At 40.1% G+C, this 20062-nt stretch overlaps 1 protein-coding gene and 1 pseudogene across 1 annotated transcript; one reads left to right on the plus strand and one right to left on the minus strand.

The window, feature by feature from the left end:
• Positions 1 to 2100: 2100 nt before the first annotated feature.
• On the plus strand, positions 2101 to 3408 carry LOC125343755 (annotated as a pseudogene).
• Positions 3409 to 19058: 15650 nt separating this feature from the next.
• LOC125343511 (60S ribosomal protein L27a-like) lies at positions 19059 to 19556 on the minus strand. Its single transcript, XM_048335980.1, has one exon. The coding sequence runs from the start codon at positions 19537 to 19539 to the stop codon at positions 19093 to 19095; it is 447 nt and encodes a 148-aa protein (XP_048191937.1). The 5' UTR covers positions 19540 to 19556; the 3' UTR covers positions 19059 to 19092.
• Positions 19557 to 20062: the final 506 nt, after the last annotated feature.

The following is a 20062-nucleotide window of genomic DNA, read 5'->3' on the forward strand; positions in this document are numbered from 1 at the left end:
CGTAGTCCTTCAACCACACCACTACACTAACAATTGATGTTTGCTAATGTTCGGACATCAGCTTTCTTACTTTATCTTTTCAAGGGGACTATGAATTTCCACATCCAAGCAATACTTCCTTTGAGATGATGCTGTATCTCTTTTCTTGCTTCGCACCCAAATTCCTAATAGCCTGTGGAATGCTTCTGCTCACAAGTCTCGTGGCACTTGAATTCACCATGCCCCACTCTGATATAAGAAACTACTCCAGCTTACACATCCCCTCGCCCCACAGGCCAACTTCTTTCTTTTCTTTTCTTTTTTTCTTTTCTTGTCTTTCATTTCCTTTAACTTCTTTCTTTCTTTTTTGGTCCTAGCACTGGGGCTTTGTGCTCAGGCCTGGGCACTGTCCTTGAGCTTTTTATGCCCAAGGTTAATGTTCTACCACTTGAGCCACTGCTCCACTTTCGGCTTTTGGGTATTTACTGGAGATACAAGCCTCATGAACTTTTCTGCCAGGACTGACTTTGAACTGCGATCCTCAGATGTCAGCCTTCTGAGTAGCTAGTTTTTTTTCCTTTTTCTTTATCCTAGGCATGAAACCTCTACATCCTATTAACTTCTTCCCTGATTCTTTTAAAGTTGGTGCTGAGAGTATAAGATGCATTCATGTACAGCATCTTGAATGCCTTCCCTTTACATTGCCACAGGCACCCTTTATATCCTCACAACTCCCTCAGCTGTACAGAGCCAAGTGCTAAACTAGTTGCTGAATTCTTATACTGTTTTCTCCTGGGACTCCTGTAATCCTCTGCTTGAGAGTCTGCATTCTACCTGCTACCAAATTAATTTTTCCTAAGTGCAGATCTGACACCCTTAAAATGCATTTCATTTTTTCCTGACTGCCAACTAAATGAAGATTATCCACAGTATCATCCAATCTATACTCACAAGGCCATCTCCTCACTAGTCTGTAATACAAACCTCATGTGTTACACACGTGAGAAGCCTCACTGTATCTTGGAGATAAGCCATGCTCTCCAACGCCTTGTTATACTCTTCCTCTGTCAGAAACCATATTTCTTCTTATTCATCTGTCCTTGCTGTCTAGCTTTTAAGATCCATGGTAAAATCCACTCTTTTCTTGAAGGCACTCATGTGTTAACTTCTCTTAATTTCCATAATCGTTTAATTATGCCATTAATTTCATACTCAGGACTCATCCTGGCATGATCCAAAGGTCTGTAATATGGTGCAATTTACCATTTGGTTGCGTACACAACAAGGCTATTGAGTAGGCATGAGTTTTTCCATTAGTGAATTAGCCCACCCTCCACATAGCTAAAAAGTATTGTCTTCTTTTGATATGTAACCTCATTTAAGCTGAGAGTAATAACAATGTTCTGTGAAGCACTTACTACTTATGTTCTTTTACAAATAAAAATGCAAAACAAAAAAATACAGGTCATGTATGAAGCAAAGTAAAAAGTATATAGCCAGAGCCTGGTGGTTCATACCTGTAATTCTTGCTACTCAAAAGGCTGAGATCTGAGGATCATGGTTCAAATCCAGCCCAGGCATGAAAGTTCATGGGACTCATCTCCAGTTAACCACCAAAAAGCCAGAAGTGGGGCTGTGTCTCAAGTGATAGTATGTCATCCTTGAGTGAAAAAAACTAAGAAATAGTGCCCAAGCCTTGAGTTCAGGCCACAGAACATGCAGCTTGCATGTGTGTGCACACACACAAATATATAATGCAGTGTTTTGTTTTTCTTAGACTTAATTATATTCAACTTTATGCTCTGGTAGCTTGCAACGGACTGCTTTTATGCATTGTATATACTGTGCAAGCATCTGTCTGTGGAATAGTAAGTGAAGAGTCAGTCCTCAGTTTCCAATGTATGTCAGTGTTTGGCTCAGCTAGAAAAGACTGCATCATCCATATTTATGAATAAGAGGAAGGATCATGTTGAGACATATTTCTAATAAACAACTTTTTGCCATCTAAGGTGGATTTAATTTCTCAAACTAGCTTATTTAGTACTTTTTGCTGATTTCCTGTGGAAATTTGATAAATTCAGCCTTCTGTAAAGCATATTGCCCTCTTTTTTGGCTGAACCCATGGACGGAGCTGGAGAGAAATAAAGGTTTCTGCTGTGCCAAAACCCTTTAAGGAAAAGAGAGGGAATTTTGCTGAGCTGAAAGTAAAATGCCTGAGAAAGAAATATGCCCCAAAGATGTTTCAAAAGGTAAGGAGGGGGGCTTGGAACATGGCCTAGTGGCAAGAGTGCTTGACTTGTATACATGAAGCCCTGGGTTCGATTCCCCAGCACCACATATACAGAAAACGGCCAGAAGTGGCGCTGTGGCTCACGTGGCAAAGTGCTAGCCTTGAGCAAAAAGAAGGCAGGGACAGTGCTCAGGCCCTGAGTTCAAGGCCCAGGACTGGCAAAAAAAAAAAAAAAAGATAAGGAGGAAGCTCATCTATGAAAAGCTAAGGGCTGGGAATGTGGCATAGTGGTAGAGTGCTTGCCTAGCATGCATGAAGCCCTGGATTTGATTCCTCAGCACCACATGCACAGAAAAAGTCAGTGCTGTGGCTCAAGTGGTAGAGTTCTAGCCTTGAGCAAATGGAAGCCAGTGACAGTACTTAGGCCCTGAGTTCAAACCCCAAGAATGTCAAAAAAAAAGAAGAAAGGAAAAGCTAAGCACTACCACCAGGGATGTAGGAAAATATACAGAACTGAGATACAAATGGCTAGAATGGACAAAAATGCAGGTAACTTAAAGATACATGCAGAACTCAAATAGGTTTTTGTTATGAGAATCATAGTCATCAGTAGTGTGAGTCCAAAGGTCTGTAAGGTATTGCAGCTTCTTTGCCTTCACAAGATCTTCATTGGTGCCTTTGTTAAGCTCAACAAGGCTTCAATTAATATGCTGATTGTAGAACCATATATTGCAGAGGGGTACCCAAACTTGAAGTCAGCAAATGAGCTCATCTACAAGCTTTGTTATGGTAAAATCAGTAAGAAGCAAATTGCCTTCACAGATAACTCTTTGATTGCTTGGTCTATTAGTAAATATGGCATTATCTGTATGGAGATGGGATTCGTGAGGTCTTTACTGTTGGGAAATGCTTCAAGGAAGAAAATAACTTCCTATGGCCCTTCAAGTTATCTTTTCTGGGCAGTGGAGATGCTGGCAACAGGGAGGAACAGATAAATAGGCTTCTTAGAAGGATGAACTGAGGTGTATGCCATGCTAGCTTTGTAACTGGGTCTGTGAATAAACAGTGGTACTGGTCAAAAAAAGTTTACCAAATCTTTCTGCATTTCCCAGAGAGTAAATGCCAGAAAGGTGGAGAACAAGCAGGAAGGATCCAATCCCAGTAGCAGGATTCTCTCTTGGTTAGTTCTGTTCATACTCTGAAACACACACACACACACACACACACACACACACGTGCACATTTATTTATTTATTTACATAGTGTGTGTGCTGGTACTGGGGCTTGGACTCAGGTCTTGGGCTCTGTCTCTTAGCTTTTTCACTCAAGGCTGGCACTCTACCAATTGAGCCATACTTCCACTTCTGGCTTTTTTGTTGGTCAGTTAATTGGAGGTAAGAGTCTCATGGACTTTGCTGTCTGGGCTGGCTTCAAACCATGATTCTCAGATCTCAGCCTCCTAAGTAGTTAGGATTACAGGCATAAGCCAACAGTGCCTGGCTCAATAATATTCCTTAAGTAGTTTGTGTACTGGAGTTATCAGTTAGTTGAAGTTGGGAACAGGACATCAGGTATGGGAGCCAAATGCCACAAATATGGAACATTACAGATACAGAAGTACAAATTCAAGATGAAGAATTGATTGTAAAACAAAGATCCAGACAATGAAGACCTTCTAGAGATAACGGTGTTCAAAACTGTCCTTGCTAACATATACTGTGCACTGCCAAAAGTGCCACTAGTGGATGATAGCCACTCCGAAAAGCAGTGATCTGAGGAAGCCATCCAAGGTCTTACCTTTGGAATTATGTAAATGGTTTGTTTGGCTTACATGAAAAATGAAATGTAAATATTTTCTTATCACTATCATTAGTATCACATATTTATTGCACAAATTAATGGATAACACTGATATTTTCATATAGGTATATATCATGCATTGTGTTCATCCTTCCTTCTATCTTCTCCTGTCCCCTTTATTTCTACTTTTACTCCTACTTTCAGGTCAATTTTTTTGTTGTTCAACATAAAGTTTCTACACATGTTAGAAAACATTCAGTAAACAGTACAGGCTGAGATTGGGAGGACTGTAATTTGAGGACAACCTGGGCAGAAAAGTTCTCTTCTTGGGGTGAGGGTGGAGAATGCACTAAATGATATTCAATGTATAGCCCATGAAATTAAGAAAATTGAAAGTGGGGTTGGGAGTGATGTGGGAGAATGATAAAAAGGGGTGACACTAATCAAGATTCTTTGAGGGGCTGGGAATATGGCCTAGTGGCAAGAGTGCTTGCCTCCTACACATGAAGCTCTCTGTTAGATTCCCCAGCACCACATATACAGAAAACAGCCAGAAGTGGCACTGTGGCTCAAGTGGCAGAGTGCTAGCCTTGAGCAAAAAGAAGCCAGGGACAGTGCTCAGGCCCTGAGTCCAAGGCCCAGGACTGGCCAAAAAAAAAAGATTCTTTGAATTCATAAACTGATTTTTTGCATGGTAACTACTTTGTATTACTACAGAAAGATAATAAAATGCAATTAAATAAAGAAAAGTTCCCCTTCTTAATAGAGAGCTGGATGCAGTGGCATGCACTTACTATCTTAGTTACGTGAGAACTATAACATGAGTAGATTATTCCCAGGCAGGGAGTAAGATCCTAGCTCAAATACAGGCACCAGTGGATTGCGCCTATAATCCTAGCTACCACAGGTGGCTGAAATCTGTGGACCGAGTTTCAAAGCCAGCCTAGTCAGATAAATCCTTAGGAGTCTTATTTCCAACTAATCAGCAAAAAGCCCGAATTGAAGGTGTGTTACACACTGTAGAGCACCAGTCATGAGCAAAACTTCAGATGAGAGTACCAGACACTGACATTAAACTGTAGTACCAGCAAAAAGCAAGGAAAAACAGGGCTGCAGGATAACTTAGCAGTAAAGCACTTGCAGAGCAACCATGAGGACCCAAGTTCAAATCTCAATACTGCCAAATAATAATAATAATAATAATAATAATAATCATGAGAAGAAGGAAGAGGAGGAGGAGGAGGAGAAGAAGAGGAAGAAGAAGAAGAAGAAGAAGAAGAAGAAGAAGAAGAAGAAGAAGAAGAAGAAGAAGAAGAAGAAGAAGAAGAAGAAGAAGGAAAAACATGCAATACATGTTCTTCCATATTTGTCATTTTTTCCCCTTACATGATATGCTCCAGTTCCATCAATTTTGTTTTGGCAGGATTCCAGTCTTCTTTATGGCTGAATTGTAGTCATTGTGTATATGTATCACATTTTCTTTGTCTTTATATCTGTAGATGGACACCAAATCTTAACTGTTTTATAAAAATGTACACATTCTGTTATAAAGTCAATGGAGTATTTTTTATTTAAATTTCATTGGAAAGGTGATGTACAGAGGGGTTACCATTACATAAGTAAGGTAATGGACATATTTCTTTTTGAACACTGATAACACCTTCCTAATTTTCTCTCACTTTTCCCATTCCCAACCTCCCTCCATGTTCCCCTGACAAGTTGTAAAGTTCATTTCCAACATAGTGTCTAGGGAGTATCACTGTTGAATTGGTTTGTCCTTTGTCCCACTGTTTCTGTGCTTCCCCTTCTTTTCCCCAAATCAGATAAACTTATATACAAGACAAAGGGTACAGAAACAAAAAACAGTGACAACAGGGAATAAACCAAAGGAGAAAAAAGAAAGAACTGCAAAGAGCACAATTAAAAAAAAAAAAAAACACTTCTTTCCATTTCTTGGAGTTCATCTCAATAAGCATCATTTTTTTTTGGCCAGTCCTGTGGCTTGAACTCAGGGCCTGAGTGCTGTCCCTGGATTCCTTTTGCTAAAGGCTAGCATTCTGTCACGTGAGCCACAGCACCACTTCCGACTTTTTCTGTTTTGTGTGGTGCTGAGGAATCAAACCCAGGGCTTCATGCATGCTAGGCAAGCACTCTATGGCTAAGCCACATTCCCAGTCCCAATTAACATCATTTTATGTGATCATATGCACATAGCTATTGAGCCATTGTGATCCTCTCCTGAGAATATTGTCCTTTGTTTTCACTGTGCAAATGTTTGAGTGCTGTTTAATCATTTCCAAGTGTAATTATTTGTCTTTTACTATCCACTAGATTAACTTGTAGATTTATAGATATATTCTAGTTATTACAAATGAGGGAAACAATGTTTCTTTGGGTCTGGTTTACTTTGCTTAAGCTATTTTTTCCAAGCCTTTTCATTTCCTTACTAATAGGGCAATGTCTTTCTTTCTGATAGATGCATAGAACTCCATTGTGTATATATACCACATTTTCTTGATCCATTTGTCCACTGAGGGTCATCTGTGTTGAATCCACATCTTAGCTATGGCAAATATTGCTTCAATAGACATGGTTGTGCTAGTGACATTAGTGTGGGCTGGTTTGTGGTCATTTGTGTCAATGCCCAGGAGTGGGGTTGCTGGGTCATAGGGGAGCTCTCTGTTTAGTCTTCGGAGGAAACTCCATACTGCTTTCCAGAGTGATTGAACAAGTTTACACTCCCACCAACAGTGGCATTCCCTTTTGGCCATATCGCTGCCTGCATCTGTTATTATTAGTTTTCTTGATAACAGTCATTCTAAATTGGGTGAGGTAGAATCTCAATGTTATTTTGATTTGAATTTCTTTTCTGGCCAGAGATGTTGAACATTTCTTCATGTGTTTATAGGCCATTCTTATTTTTTCTTTGGAGAAGTCTCTCTTTAAGTCTTTACCTCATGTGTTAATGGAGCGGTTGTTTCTTTGAGGATTTTCTTTGGGGGGGAGGTTAATTTTTTGAGCTCTAAGTATATTTTAGATATAAGGCCCTTGTCTGATGCATAGATAGTAAAGATCTTCTCCCATTCTGTGGGCTTTCTATTTATCTTGTTAGCTATGTCCTTTGCCATGCAGAAGTTCTGCAGTTTAATGCAATCCCATTTATCCAGGCTTTCTTGAATTTCTTGTGTCTATATCCTTACTTAGGAAGTTTTCACCTGTGGTAAGGAGCCCTAGTGTTTCCCCTATCCCTTCCTGTAATGTTTTCAGGGTATCTGGTCTTCCATTGAGGTCTTTGATCCATTTGGAATTGATTCTGGTGCAGGGTGATATATAAGGATCTAGCTTCAGTTTTCTTCATGTGTGTAGCCAATTCTATGATTTGTTGAAGAGGCTGTATTTCTTCCATCCTGTGTTATTGTCTCGCTTATCAAAGATTAGGTAGCTATAGATCTGTGCATTCATTTCTGCATCTTTGATTCTATTCCTCAGTGGAGTATTTTATGAGCCATTGTTTCAACATTCAACCTACCTGATGAAAATAAAGCACTCAGTGGAAATTTCAGTCTTTGCACTATTCTAAGTATACTAGAGGCATTAGCAATCTGAATAAAATAGAGAATTTAAATGCAGGATTCATGCAAACATAGATGCAGCAACTCAAAAACATATTTGCACATATTCGATGCTAGGAAATTTAGATATTAACTAGAATCATTGGAAACAAACAGCCACAGCTAGTATTGTGTGTGTGTGTGTGTGTGTGTGTGTGTGTGTGTGTGTGTGTGCTGGTCCTGGGGCTTGTACTCAGGGCCTGGACACTGTCCCTGAGTTTTTGTGTTCTGGGCTGGCACTGTATCATTTGAGCCACATCTTTACTTCTGGCTTTTTGCTAGTTAACTGGAGATTAGAGTTTCATAGCCTTTCTTGCCCTGGCTAACTTTGAACCACGAGCCTCAGAACTCAGCCTCCTGAGTAGCTAGGATTACGGGTGTGAGCCACCAGTGACTGGCATCACAAGCTGGTATTTACATAGAAATATTTCTCAAGATTGGACTTACACTATAATCCAATATGGGCTTGATTGATAGCATAGACACAGTGAAAAGTATTGCTGAGGTTTTCAGGGAAAATCTGGAAAAGTTGAACCTTTATGAAAACCACTCCAAAACACCAGGCTTTCTTAGCTTTGCAGTAGGATATCCTCTCTTCTGAGCTATGTTTTAAGGAATATTTTAAGAATACTCCATTAGAAGTAAATTTGGTTGATAGACCATCAGGTCTCATTAATGGTGTTAGGTTGAGAAAGCAGAGAAATGTAGAATAATTGATTAGATTATTAGATTCTACCTCTAAGGAATAATTGGATAAATGTATCTTAGTGTAAGAGGAGTTTGTATTACTACTACTACTACTACTACTACTACTACTATTTTGCTGCAGTGGGAAACAAACCCAACATCTAGCACATGCTAGGCAAGTACTCTACTATCATGCTACATCCCTGGCCTCTATTAGCAATTTTTTGTGCCTTTCCTGGGGCTTGAACTCAGGGCCTGGGTGCTGTCCTGAACATTTTTGTTCAAAGCTATCACTCTACACTGGAGCTACAGCTTCATTCCCAGCTTTTATTGGTGGTTAATTGGAAATAAGAGTCTCAAGGGACTTTTCTTCTTGGACTAGTTTTGAGCCAAAATCCTCAGATCTCAGACTCCTTGAGTAGCTAGGATTACCGGTGTGAGCCACCAGCACCCAGATGAGCACAGCATTATTAATATACAGTTTTGTGATTGCTAAGACAGCAAGAGAGAGTAATATTGAATACACTCTCACTAAGACAAATGTAAAACAAGACTGTGTTTTTTGTTTTGTATGTAAGTTTATCTGTTTTGGGTAAAGGAGAGCACAGAAATGGTGGGACAAGGGGTGAACAAATGCAGCAGTGATACTCACTTGACACTGTTGCGAATGAACTATAAAGCTTGTGAGGGTGGGGTCAGGAGGGAAAAAAAACTGGGAGAAAATGAGTGAAGAGGTGACATTGCTAAAAAAGAAATGTATGTATTATCTGACTTTTGTAACTGTAACCCCTCTGTAGATCACCTTTACAATAAATAAATAAAACTTTGTGTATTGCTTTCTGCATGACTATATGAGATGTAAGAGTGAATGTGAATTATTTATGGTTCTGTTTGATTTATCTGAAAGTGTCCTAGTGGATGCTAGCCTCTCAGGGGGTCAACCAGGAACTAACTGAAAGGCTCAGTATCAGTAAGCCAGATGTCTCATGCCTGTAATCTTAGCTTCTCAGGAGGTGGAAATGGGAGGATCATGGTTCAAGACCAACCTGGGCAAAAAATAAAGTTCCCAAGCCCCTATCTCAATGAATAAAAATCTGGGCACAGCAACAGGTAACTATCACTCCAGCAGTCTACGAAGTGTAAATAGGAGCATCTCAGAGCATGGACAAAATTCAAGATCTTATTAGAAAAATAATGAAAGCAAAAGAAAGCCCAGGGGGAATGGCTCAAGTGGTAGAGCACCTGCCTACAAAGTACAAGACCCCGAGTTCAAGTACCAGTACTGCCCAAAGGAGGAAGGTTACTGCTACCCTCACCAGGGAGTAAGCCTAAAGGCACAAAGGCCTAATATTTGTGGAAATTGAAACTGATCTCTGAGTAAAGAAAGACCAACTAGATAACTGGCTTGAGCAAACAGAAATTTCCTGAGAAAGACAGAGGAAGAAGAAATGCTGACTGTGAAGATGAACCTTCCAAGAGTAATAGAATCTTCCCTTTCTTCTCCTTGCACATATTTTTAATTTGTTTTATGAAATATTTCTGATGTTCAAAAGGGCATACTACGTACCCCCACCATTCAGATTTGCCAAATCTTAGGAATTTGCCTATTTTGCTTTATATATTTCTTTTGCTAATGCTTTTCTTTCTCTGCCTCTTTGCCTAATAATCACTATGATCCTGAGCTTAAAAAAATTTCCTTGCAAATTTTTATGCTTTCACTACTTACTAATGTATTAATAGTGAGCTGGTGTCTCATTCCTGTAATCCTAGCTGAGATCTGAGGAACATGGTTTGAAGCCAGCCTGGGTAGAAAAGTCTATGAGACCTATTTGCAATTACCCCAAAAAAAAAGCTGGAAGCAGAGGTGTGGTGCAAGTAGTAGAGCATCAGCCCTAGTAAAAAAACAATCCAAGCCCCAGTTCTTGCACCAGAAAAAAATATTAATAGGCTAGACACTGGTGGCCTGTGATCCTAGCTACTCAGGAGACTCAGGATCATAGTTCAAAGACAGCAAGAGCAGGGGAGTCCATGAGAGATTTATCTCCAGTTAACTACCAAAAAACTGGAGTGAAACTGTTGCTCAAGTAGTAGAGTGCTAACCTTGAGAACATAAAGCTTTGGGGAGGGGGCTGGGAATATGGCCTAGTGGCAAGAGTGCTTGCCTCGTATACATGAGGCCCTGGGTTCGATTCCTCAGCACCACATATACAGAAAATGGCCAGAAGTGGTGCTGTGGCTCAAGTGACAGAGTGCTAGCCTTGAGCAAAAAGAAGCCAGGGACAGTGCTCAGGCCCTGAGTTCACGGCCTAGGACTGGCCAAAAAAAAAAAAAAAAAAAAAGGACATTAAAAAAAAAAAGCTTTGGGACAGCATCCAGGCCCTGAATTCAAGCCCCAGGACCAACACACACACATCTATTAATAAATAACAAAGTATTGTTTTACACATTTATAACTAACTTCATAAACAACATCATATAAATGTGTAATTCTCCAACTTGATTTTCCACTCAAGATTATAGACTGAGTTTATGATCATGCCTATAGCATTCACTCATTACTTTCTATGAGTGATTAGTATTCAACTGAATACTGACTCTAGTTTATTTAGATTATTTTCAATGTTTCCCATATTAAGTAATGTTGCAATGAGTATTCTATTATCTATCTTCTGTACATATAAGCAAGTATTTCTTTCAAAAATGTACTTCAGAGTGGAAGTGTGAGAAGAATATTTTTGTTGATCATGGGTGATGTTATAATGTCTTTAATTTATTAAAAACATTTATTGGCACTTGGAATATGAAAGTTAATGAGATTCAGTCATGATGTCAGTACTTTTTATTGTTAATGTGTGTATGAATCACCCCAGAAATGTTGTGCTAAGAATGTAAATTTTAACTAATAAGATCTGAGTGGGATATGATATTCTGTGTTTCTTAAAAGTTCTCACATAATGCCAGCATGCTGGTCCAAGGACCCACACTTTGAATAGCAAGGGTTTTGAGAATGCCTGGATGAATGTGTGTGATGGAACATAAGTAGCTGCTGCATTGGCACTGTTGGAGGTGTGCTTCAGACATGCTCATGTGTGTTGTTCAGGTGTTCATAGATGACAGGTGGATAAAGGGGAGATGACATTTGATTAAACATGACTAAGTCTGAATGAATGCATGTGTGTGACATCTGAATAAATGTGGGTGGCATGTAAGAATGTGTGTGTGAGAGAGAGAGAGAGAAAGAGAGAGAAAGAGACAGAAAAAGAGGCAATTGGAGACAGACATCTGAAGGAATGTGTACGGCATCTTAGTGTATTATGCCGAAGTGAGTACATGGCATTGGATAACAATATGGCACTTGTACATAAATATGAATGGTTTATTGGTGCCAATAACATTTTAGATTATTTAGTGCCTTGTGCATAATCTATTTTAACTATCTTAGGGTTGAGAATACTTTTATTAATTTTAGCATACAGTTATCGTCCACAACTTTATCTTCTCTCTGTTTTACCTTTGTTTTTGTTGTTTGTGGGGTTGAAATCAGGGCATGGGCTCTGTCCCTGAGCTATTTTGCTCAATGCCAATGCTCTACCATTTTGAGCCACAGCTCCACTCCTGGTTTTCTTGCAGTCAATTGGAGATGAGTCTTACAGATTTTCCTGCCCAGGCTGGCTTTGAACATATGAGCCGCATCAGAAGTTAGAAGGGGACCAGATAGTGTATTAAGATGAGTTCAGGGCTCAGATAGGATATTGCCAAGGTGAGTCACTACTCAAAACCTGGGGCCAGATTCTGTTGGTTAATATAACCCATCAAGACCAAGAGGAGAGCTTCTATTATTTTTGTAGGCAAACAGGAAGAAAGACTCATTGTCCCAACATCATTAATCCATCACTTCAGCACTAAAAAAGACCTTGGAATTTATCTGAACGTCATTGTTCAGGCACAGAAAACTGCTTTCTGCTCTCTGTCCAGGTGTTTGTCGCCTTGACAGATACTTTGGGCAGCTTCATAGATAAAGGGGAATGTGTCAGGTGGAATGGGGCCGTTTCTTTATTTGGAACACTTCTCTTCTAGATAATTGTATATATCCTTCCCCCTCCTCCTCCTTCTTCCCCTCCTCCTTCTGCTCCTCTTTCTTTCTTCCTCCTTCCTTCTCTTCCTCCTCCTCCTTTGCCTCTCTCCTCCTCATTCCCCTTCTCCTCATTCCTCTGCCCCTCCTCCCTCCTCTACCTCCTACCAACTCTTCATTCTCCCTCTCCTCCTCCTTCTTCCTCCTCCTCCTTTTCCTCTTCATCTTTTTCCCCTCTTCATCTTTTTGTGCCAGTAATGGGGCTTGAACTCAGGGCCTCTTGCTTTTTCACTCAAAGGCTAGCTCTCTATCACTTGAGCGCTCCTCCACTTCTAGCTTTTTGCTGGTTAATTGGATATAAGACACTCAAGTTTGTCTGACTGGGTTGGCTTCCCGCTGCCATTCTTAGCCTTTTGAATAGTTAGGATTACAAAGCATGAGCTACAGGTGCTAACTTCTCTTTCTGTTCTTAGGGTGACAAACGACCTTGGTTTGTGTAGAACTGAAGAGTTTCCCAAGATATGGGATCTGTCAGGGAGAAAATCAGGACAGTGCCAGGAAAACCAGAGGAGTGATCACTCTATTTGCTTTCCAGTGATACTACCTTGTCTAAAATAATGTCTTCCTCCTTCCTCATAGTTTCTGTTGCTTTATTCTATTTTTCCATCTTGGCTCTGTTAATTTTTAGTTGCCTATTCCTGCAAAATGAGCTTCTGGAAGGTGTATTTTTTTTTCTGTCTTGTTACGGTTGTGTCCCAAACACACAGAATAGTGGCATTTCGCAAACAGTTAATATTAATACTCATTATTGAATGATATTCATCTGGTTTGCTTGTAGAAAGCTTGAAAAAACATTTTTTGTTTTGAAAAATATCCCACCTGATGCTGATGCTTTAAGCCTGTAATCCTATCTATTCAAGAGGCTGAGATTTGAGGATCATAGTTCAAAACTAGCTTGAGCAGGTAAAGTCTGTGAAACTCAAAACTCCAATTAAGCAGCAAATGGACAAAAGGGCTGGGGTGGGGTGGCTATGGCTCTAATGATAGAGCACCAGACGGGTGAAAATGCCAAGGGACAGTGCCCAGACCCTGAGTTCATCCTAGAACAAGCAAAAAAAAAAAAAAAAAAGAAAGAAAGAAAGAAAAAGAAAAGAAAATACAACCCAACAACCAACCATACATACTGAACTTTAATGCCAGGAGCACTTACTATCTATTATGGCTGCTGGCAATCACTCACTCTGCCAGGTGTCCTACTAACAGGCCTTGACCTGTCATTTCGTTACATCTGTTTTAGATTCCATTCTGTAATTTCAAGCTTTTGTACTCATTTCTTCCTTTTTAACCCAGTGCCCCTGCCCCAAATTGGGCCTTAGAATGCTCTAAAAAGAGCGTTAACTTTTTTTTTTCTCAAATTTTTATTATCAAACTGATGTACAGAGAGGTTACAGTTTCATACGTTTGGCATTGGATACATTTCTTGTACTGTTTGTTACCTTGTCCCTCATGCCCCCCGCCCTCCCCCCCTTTCCCTCCCCCCCCAGGTGTTCAGTTCACTTACACCAAACAGTTTTGCAAGTATTGCTTTTGTAGTTATTTATCTTTTTTTACCCCGTGTCTCTCAAATTTGGTATTCCCTTTGAATTTCCTACTTCCAATACCAGTAAACACGGTTTCCAATATACTCAGATAAGATTACAGAGATAGTGTAGGTACAACCATAGGAAGGTGATACAAGAACATCATCAATAATAGAAACTACACATACACATAGGACGTTGAAAGTAGTTACAACTGTGATATATCAATTGTTTCCATAACATGGAGTTCATTTCACTTAGCATCATCTTATGTGTTCATAAGGGTATAGCTATTGGGCCTTGTGATGCTCTGCTATGGCTTGCCTAAACCTGTACTAATTATTCCCAATAAGGGAGGCCATAGAGTCCATGTTTCTTTGGGTCTGGCTCACTTCACTTAGTATAACTTTTTCCAAGTCCTTCCATTTCCGTACAAATGGAACAATGTCATTCTTTCTGATAGAGGCATAAAATTCCATTGTGTATATGTACCACATTTTCCTGATCCATTCATCTATGGAGGGGCATCTGGGTTGGTTCCAGGTTCTCGCTATGACAAATTGTGCTGCGATGAACATTGTTGTGCTGGTGGCATTACTGTGATTTTGTTTGTGGGCTTTTGGATAGATACCCAACAGTGGGGCTGCTGGGTCATAGGGGAATTCTATATTGAGCCTTCTGAGGAATCTCCATACTGCTTGCCAGAGTGGCTGAACCAGTTTACATTCCCACCAACAATGAAGTAGGGTTCCCTTTTGGCCACATCCCCTCCAACAATTGTTATTATTAGTTTTCTTGATATATGACATTCTTGCTGGGGTGAGATGGAATCTCAATGTTGTTTTGATTTGCATTTCCTTTATGGCCAGTGATGTAGAGCATTTTTTCATATGTCTATTGGCCATTCTCATTTCCTCATCAGAGAAGTTTCTTTGTAAGTCTTTAGCCCACTTGATGAGGGGGCTATTGGTTCTTTGTGGTTTTGTTTTGGAAGAAGGTAATTTTTTTAGTTCTGCATATATTTTAGAGATGAGGCCTTTGTCTGTTGAATGTCCGGTAAAGATCTTCTCCCAGTCTGTGGGCTTTCTGTTTATCTTGAGAGCTATGTCCTTTGCCGTGCAGAAGCTCTGCAGTTTGATGCAGTCCCATTTGTCCAACCTTTCTTTGATTTGTAGCCTTTCAGGGTCTTTGTTAAGGAAGTTCTGTCCTGTGCCAAGGAGCCCAAGTGTTTCTCCTACTCCTTCCTTTAGTGTTTTCAGGGTGCCTGTTTTGATTTCAAGGTCTTTAATCCATTTGGAATTTATTTTGGTGCAGGGTGATATATAAGGATCTAGTTTTAGTTTGTTGCATGTGTTGAGCCAGTTTTGCCAGCACCACTTGTTAAAGAGGCTATCTTTCTTCCATACTATTGTTTTAGCTCCTTTATCAAAGATTAAGTAGGCGTAGATCTGTGGGTTCAATTCTGGGTCTTCAATTCTGTTCCATTGGTCTTCAGGCCTGAAGAGCGTTAACTTTTACAACAGATCAAACTTGTCACAGCCCTAATTGTCTCTCACTTCAAGTTTTACTTTAGCTTTTCCCTCTTGCTGAGAATTTCCTGTCCCCAGATCTGCCATGGCTTGATCTATAATTTTCTGTTCATCTCAAGCTGAAAAGTCTACTACTCAGGGAGGCTCTCCTGGATTTCCTTATCCATAGATACTCCACCAGATACTTTCTCCTATTTTCACATCCATTGCGTTCTGAAATTAATGTTACTTTTCTTATGTGATTATTTGTACTTCCTCCTGCTAATTCCATGAAAACAAGACCTTTTATTTTGCTTAGTTTACTATTTTATGGCCAGTGGATAGCTAGCACAATGACTAGAACACAATAGCAGCTCCTATACCAGTGGACATGGATGTCTTCTACCAGAGTCTCCAGAGAGCTCTTCCTAATGTGCGCATTTGGTCATGTTCATCTTTTGCCTAAAATTATCAAGGTTTCTCTGTTGCCTCCTACGATAGACTCTCCTAGGATAGACTAGGATAGTTCTGCAGTCTAATGTTTAAAGATCTCCAGGAACTGTGGGTACAAGCAGTCTGGTTTCTCTCCCCACTCCCCAACTTGAATCTTCTAAATCAGATACCGAACTAAGTACAATTCCAGAACGCCCAGACTTTTAAAAGCCTACATGCCTTCATTCATGCTGTTTCCTTTGCCTAAGATGTCCTTCCTTTGCTTGGGCACCGGGGAAACTCCCACTCCTTTGAGACTGAGAGAACAATGTAGTTTATGAGCAATAATCTAGTTGGAAAATGCAGAGGGTACCTGCATTTCCTTGAACAACAAATCTATTACATTTGCTCATCTGTGTGATGTTACCAGTTTGAAAAGTCATCTAAATATTATCAGGATAGCTTTAAAAAAATCCCCTCTTGAAAGTACTTAGAGCTTGCGCTTATTCAGCCTGCTTGTTCATGCTGGCATTCCACTACTCAAGCCATACCTCCAGCCCTGCTATTTTTTTTTTTTTTTTTTTTTTTTTGGCCAGTCCTGGGGCTTGGACTCAAGGCCTGAGCACTGTCCCTGGCTTCTTTTTGCTCAAGGCTAGCACTCTGCCACTTGAGTCACAGCGCCACTTCTGGCCATTTTCTGTATATGTGGTGCTGGGGAATCGAACCCAGGGCCTCATGTATATGAAGCAGGCACTCTTGCCACTAGGCCATATCCCCAGCCCCAGCCCTGCTATTTTTGATGCCAGTCCTGGGGCTTGAACTCGGGGTCTGGGTACTGTCCCTGAGCTATTTTGCTCAAGGCTCGCACTCTACCACTTGAGTCACAGGTTTACTTATTTGGGGGGGGGGGGGATGGTTAATTGGAGATAAGAGTCTCATGGACTTTCTCACTTGAGTTGGCTTCCACTCATGATGCTCAGATCTCAGCCTCCTGAATAACTAAGATCACAAATGTGAGCCACTGGTGTCCTGCTAGCCCTGCTTTTTAAAGTTATTTTGATTATTAACTACTTGATTTGCTAGTTATTCACAGACTTTTCTGCCTGGAATAGCTTTGAGCTGTGATCCAGGCCCCAGCCTCCTGAGTGGCTAGGGTCACAAGCATGAGCCACAGGTGTCCACCTCAGAATAACTTTACTTTTTTTTTTTTTTTTTGGCCAGTCCTGGGCCTTGGACTCAGGGCCTGAGCACTGTCCTTGGCTTCTTCCCGCTCAAGGCTAGCACTCTACCACTTGAGCCACAGCGCCGCTTCTGGCCGTTTTCTGTATATGTGGTGCTGGGGAATCGAACCTAGGGCCTCGTGTATCCGAGGCAGGCACTCTTGCCACTAGGCTATATCCCCAGCCCTCAGAATAACTTTAAAAACTATTATACTGGGTATAATTTACATGTCACAAAATGCATTTTACCAATATTCAGTAAAAAAAATCTAATAAATTCACAGGAGGTATATAACTATTACTGCAATTTAGTTCTAGAACATTTTTATTCCCTCCAAAAATTCCCTTCTGCATGCTTATTTACAATTAATCTTAACTCCAACCTCAAGTCAATAATAGATCCATTTTCCATCTCGATAAATTTTCCTATCTTGACAGTTAATATAAAATGCACAATAGGATAAATAATCATTTTGCATCTAGCTGCTTTTAGTTACTAGGTTTTATGAGGATATAATCATTTTGCATGTAACTTTTTTTTGCCAGTCCTGGGGCTTGAACTCAGGGCTGAGCACTGTCCCTGGCTTCTTTTTGCTCAAGGCTAAATAAAGCTCAGGGACAGCACCCAGGACCAGAGTTCAAGTTCTACAACTGACAAAATAAACAATAACAAACCATACTATTCTGTCTGTCTGTCTATCTCACTTTTGTATTGCTTTCTTTTTTATACTATTTTCATATTTATCACATTTATTTATGCTATGAACCCAACAATACAGTATCATAGCTATTTATTTAGTCAATTGTAAGAATTTAAAAGAAGTTAATAAGCCGGGTGCTAGTGACTCACACCTGTATTGCTAGCTACTCAGGTGGCTGAGATCTGAGGATCACGGTTCAAAGTCAGCCTGGACAGGAAAGTCTGTGAGACTCTTTTTTTTTTTTTTTTGGCCAGTCCTGGGGCTTGGACTCAGGGCCTGAGCACCGTCCCTGGCTTCTTTTTTTGCTCAAGGCTAGCACTCTGCCACTTGAGCCACAGCGCCACTTCTGGCCATTTTCTGTATATGTGGTGCTGGGGAATCGAACCCAGGGCCTCATGTATATGAGGCAGGCACTCTTGCCACTAGGCCATATCCCCAGCCCCCTGTGAGACTCTTATCTCTAATTAAATCACAGAAAAAGCTGGAAGTGGCACTGTGGCTCAACTGGTAGAGTGCTAGCCTTGAGCAAAATGAGCTCAGGTACAGGGCCTAGATCCAGAGTTCCAGCCTCAAGACTGGCCTAGAAAAGATAATATAACTTAATAGATGAAACAAGCAAACTAATATTTTAGAGTCCTATAGAATTGTCTACATATATATCAGTTAATTCTCATGGATTTGAGTTATATCGGGGTCAGTCCTTTCAGCTTAAAGCACTTGTTTAATATTTCTGGCAAGGTACATTATTATCTAGTCACAAATTCTTCCAGCACTTGGTTATCTGGGAGTGTTTTTATTTGACTATTTTTGATTTAATTGTATTTTTAAAATCTCTGCACTTTGAATAAATCATTCTTCTGGCCTTTACATTGTTTCTAATAAGAAGATAATTGTTAATACTGACTCCTGTGTATGTTTTCTTCCTGCTTTTACAACTTACTCTTTGTTTTTGACCTTCAGTTTTGCAGTAATTTGTGATTCTCTACATTCATCCTGCTTAGAATTTCTTGAGCTTCTTGAATCTGTACATAATTTTTAGATACATTTGGGTTGTTTTCTTTTTTTTTTCTCAAAGTATTTTTTGCCACCTTTTGCCACTTCCTTCTGGAACTCATCTATTATGCATCTTTTCTTTGAATGATTGATGTAGAACCATATATTTCTGAGGGTTTGTTCATTTGCCTTCAATCTTTTTACTTTGTTCCTCAAATGATAGTTGTTTTTTTTTTTTTGAAAGAATGTAAGCATTTAATGAGCCTCCTCTGTGTAGCTTCAAGCCACCAAGACACAGGCGCCCCCAACACCCTTAATCTTCTCCTCAGCTCTTCTGCTGAAGAATTTGGCTTTCACGATGACAGGCTGCTTGGGTAGCTTTCCTTTCCCCAGAACTTTGTAGTAGCCCGATCGAACCACATCAGTGATGGGAGCAACTCCAGTCTTGTTTTTGGCAGCATTCACCCGTGTCTGCTCGCTGACCAATGTCCACAATTTATCAAGGTTAACAGTTGGACAAAAGCTCTGGTTCCTCTTTAAGTGGTAATGCCGCATACCAACTTTCCCAAAGTAACCTGGGTGATATTTGTCAAAGTTGATCCTGTGGTGATGCATGCCACCAGCGTTACCGTGTCCTCCTGGGTGCTTCTGGTGCTTGCCGATGCGGCCATGGCCATGGCTCACATGCCCCCTAAGTTTCCAGGTCTTCCTCAGTCTGGATGGCATGTCGGCGGCCGAGACCAAAGAGCTCAAATGATAGTTTTTAATTTAATTTTTATTGTTATTACAAAGGTGATATACAGAGCAGTTACTGTCACATAAGTCAGATAAAGAATACATTTCTTTTTGATAGTGTCCCTCGTCCTCTTGTCTCCCAGTTTTTCTCTCCTGTTCCTACTCACAAGTTGTATAGTTCATTTATAACATAGTGTCTAATACCACTGCTGCATATGTTTACCCTCAAATTGTAGTTTTGTTCACACCTATCCTTGGAGTTACTGATTATTTAATTTGCACATCTTGTTGAATCCTTCTAGTGAAGTTTCCTTTATAGTTATTAAGCTCTTCAACTTGAGTATCCATTTGGTTCTTTGGCAAAGTATTTTATAACAATTCTGAAGTATGACAACTTTTTTTCTCCCTGCAGAGTGTTATTTTTTACTGTTTCAAATTTGTTTCTTTGTTCAGTAACTCCCCTTCTCCTCTTTCATGGCACAAAACCACTGATGTCTGTATTGAGTTTTCTTTT

This window comes from Perognathus longimembris, chromosome 28, assembly GCF_023159225.1.
Source record: "Perognathus longimembris pacificus isolate PPM17 chromosome 28, ASM2315922v1, whole genome shotgun sequence".
Taxonomy (NCBI): Eukaryota; Metazoa; Chordata; class Mammalia; order Rodentia; family Heteromyidae; genus Perognathus; species Perognathus longimembris.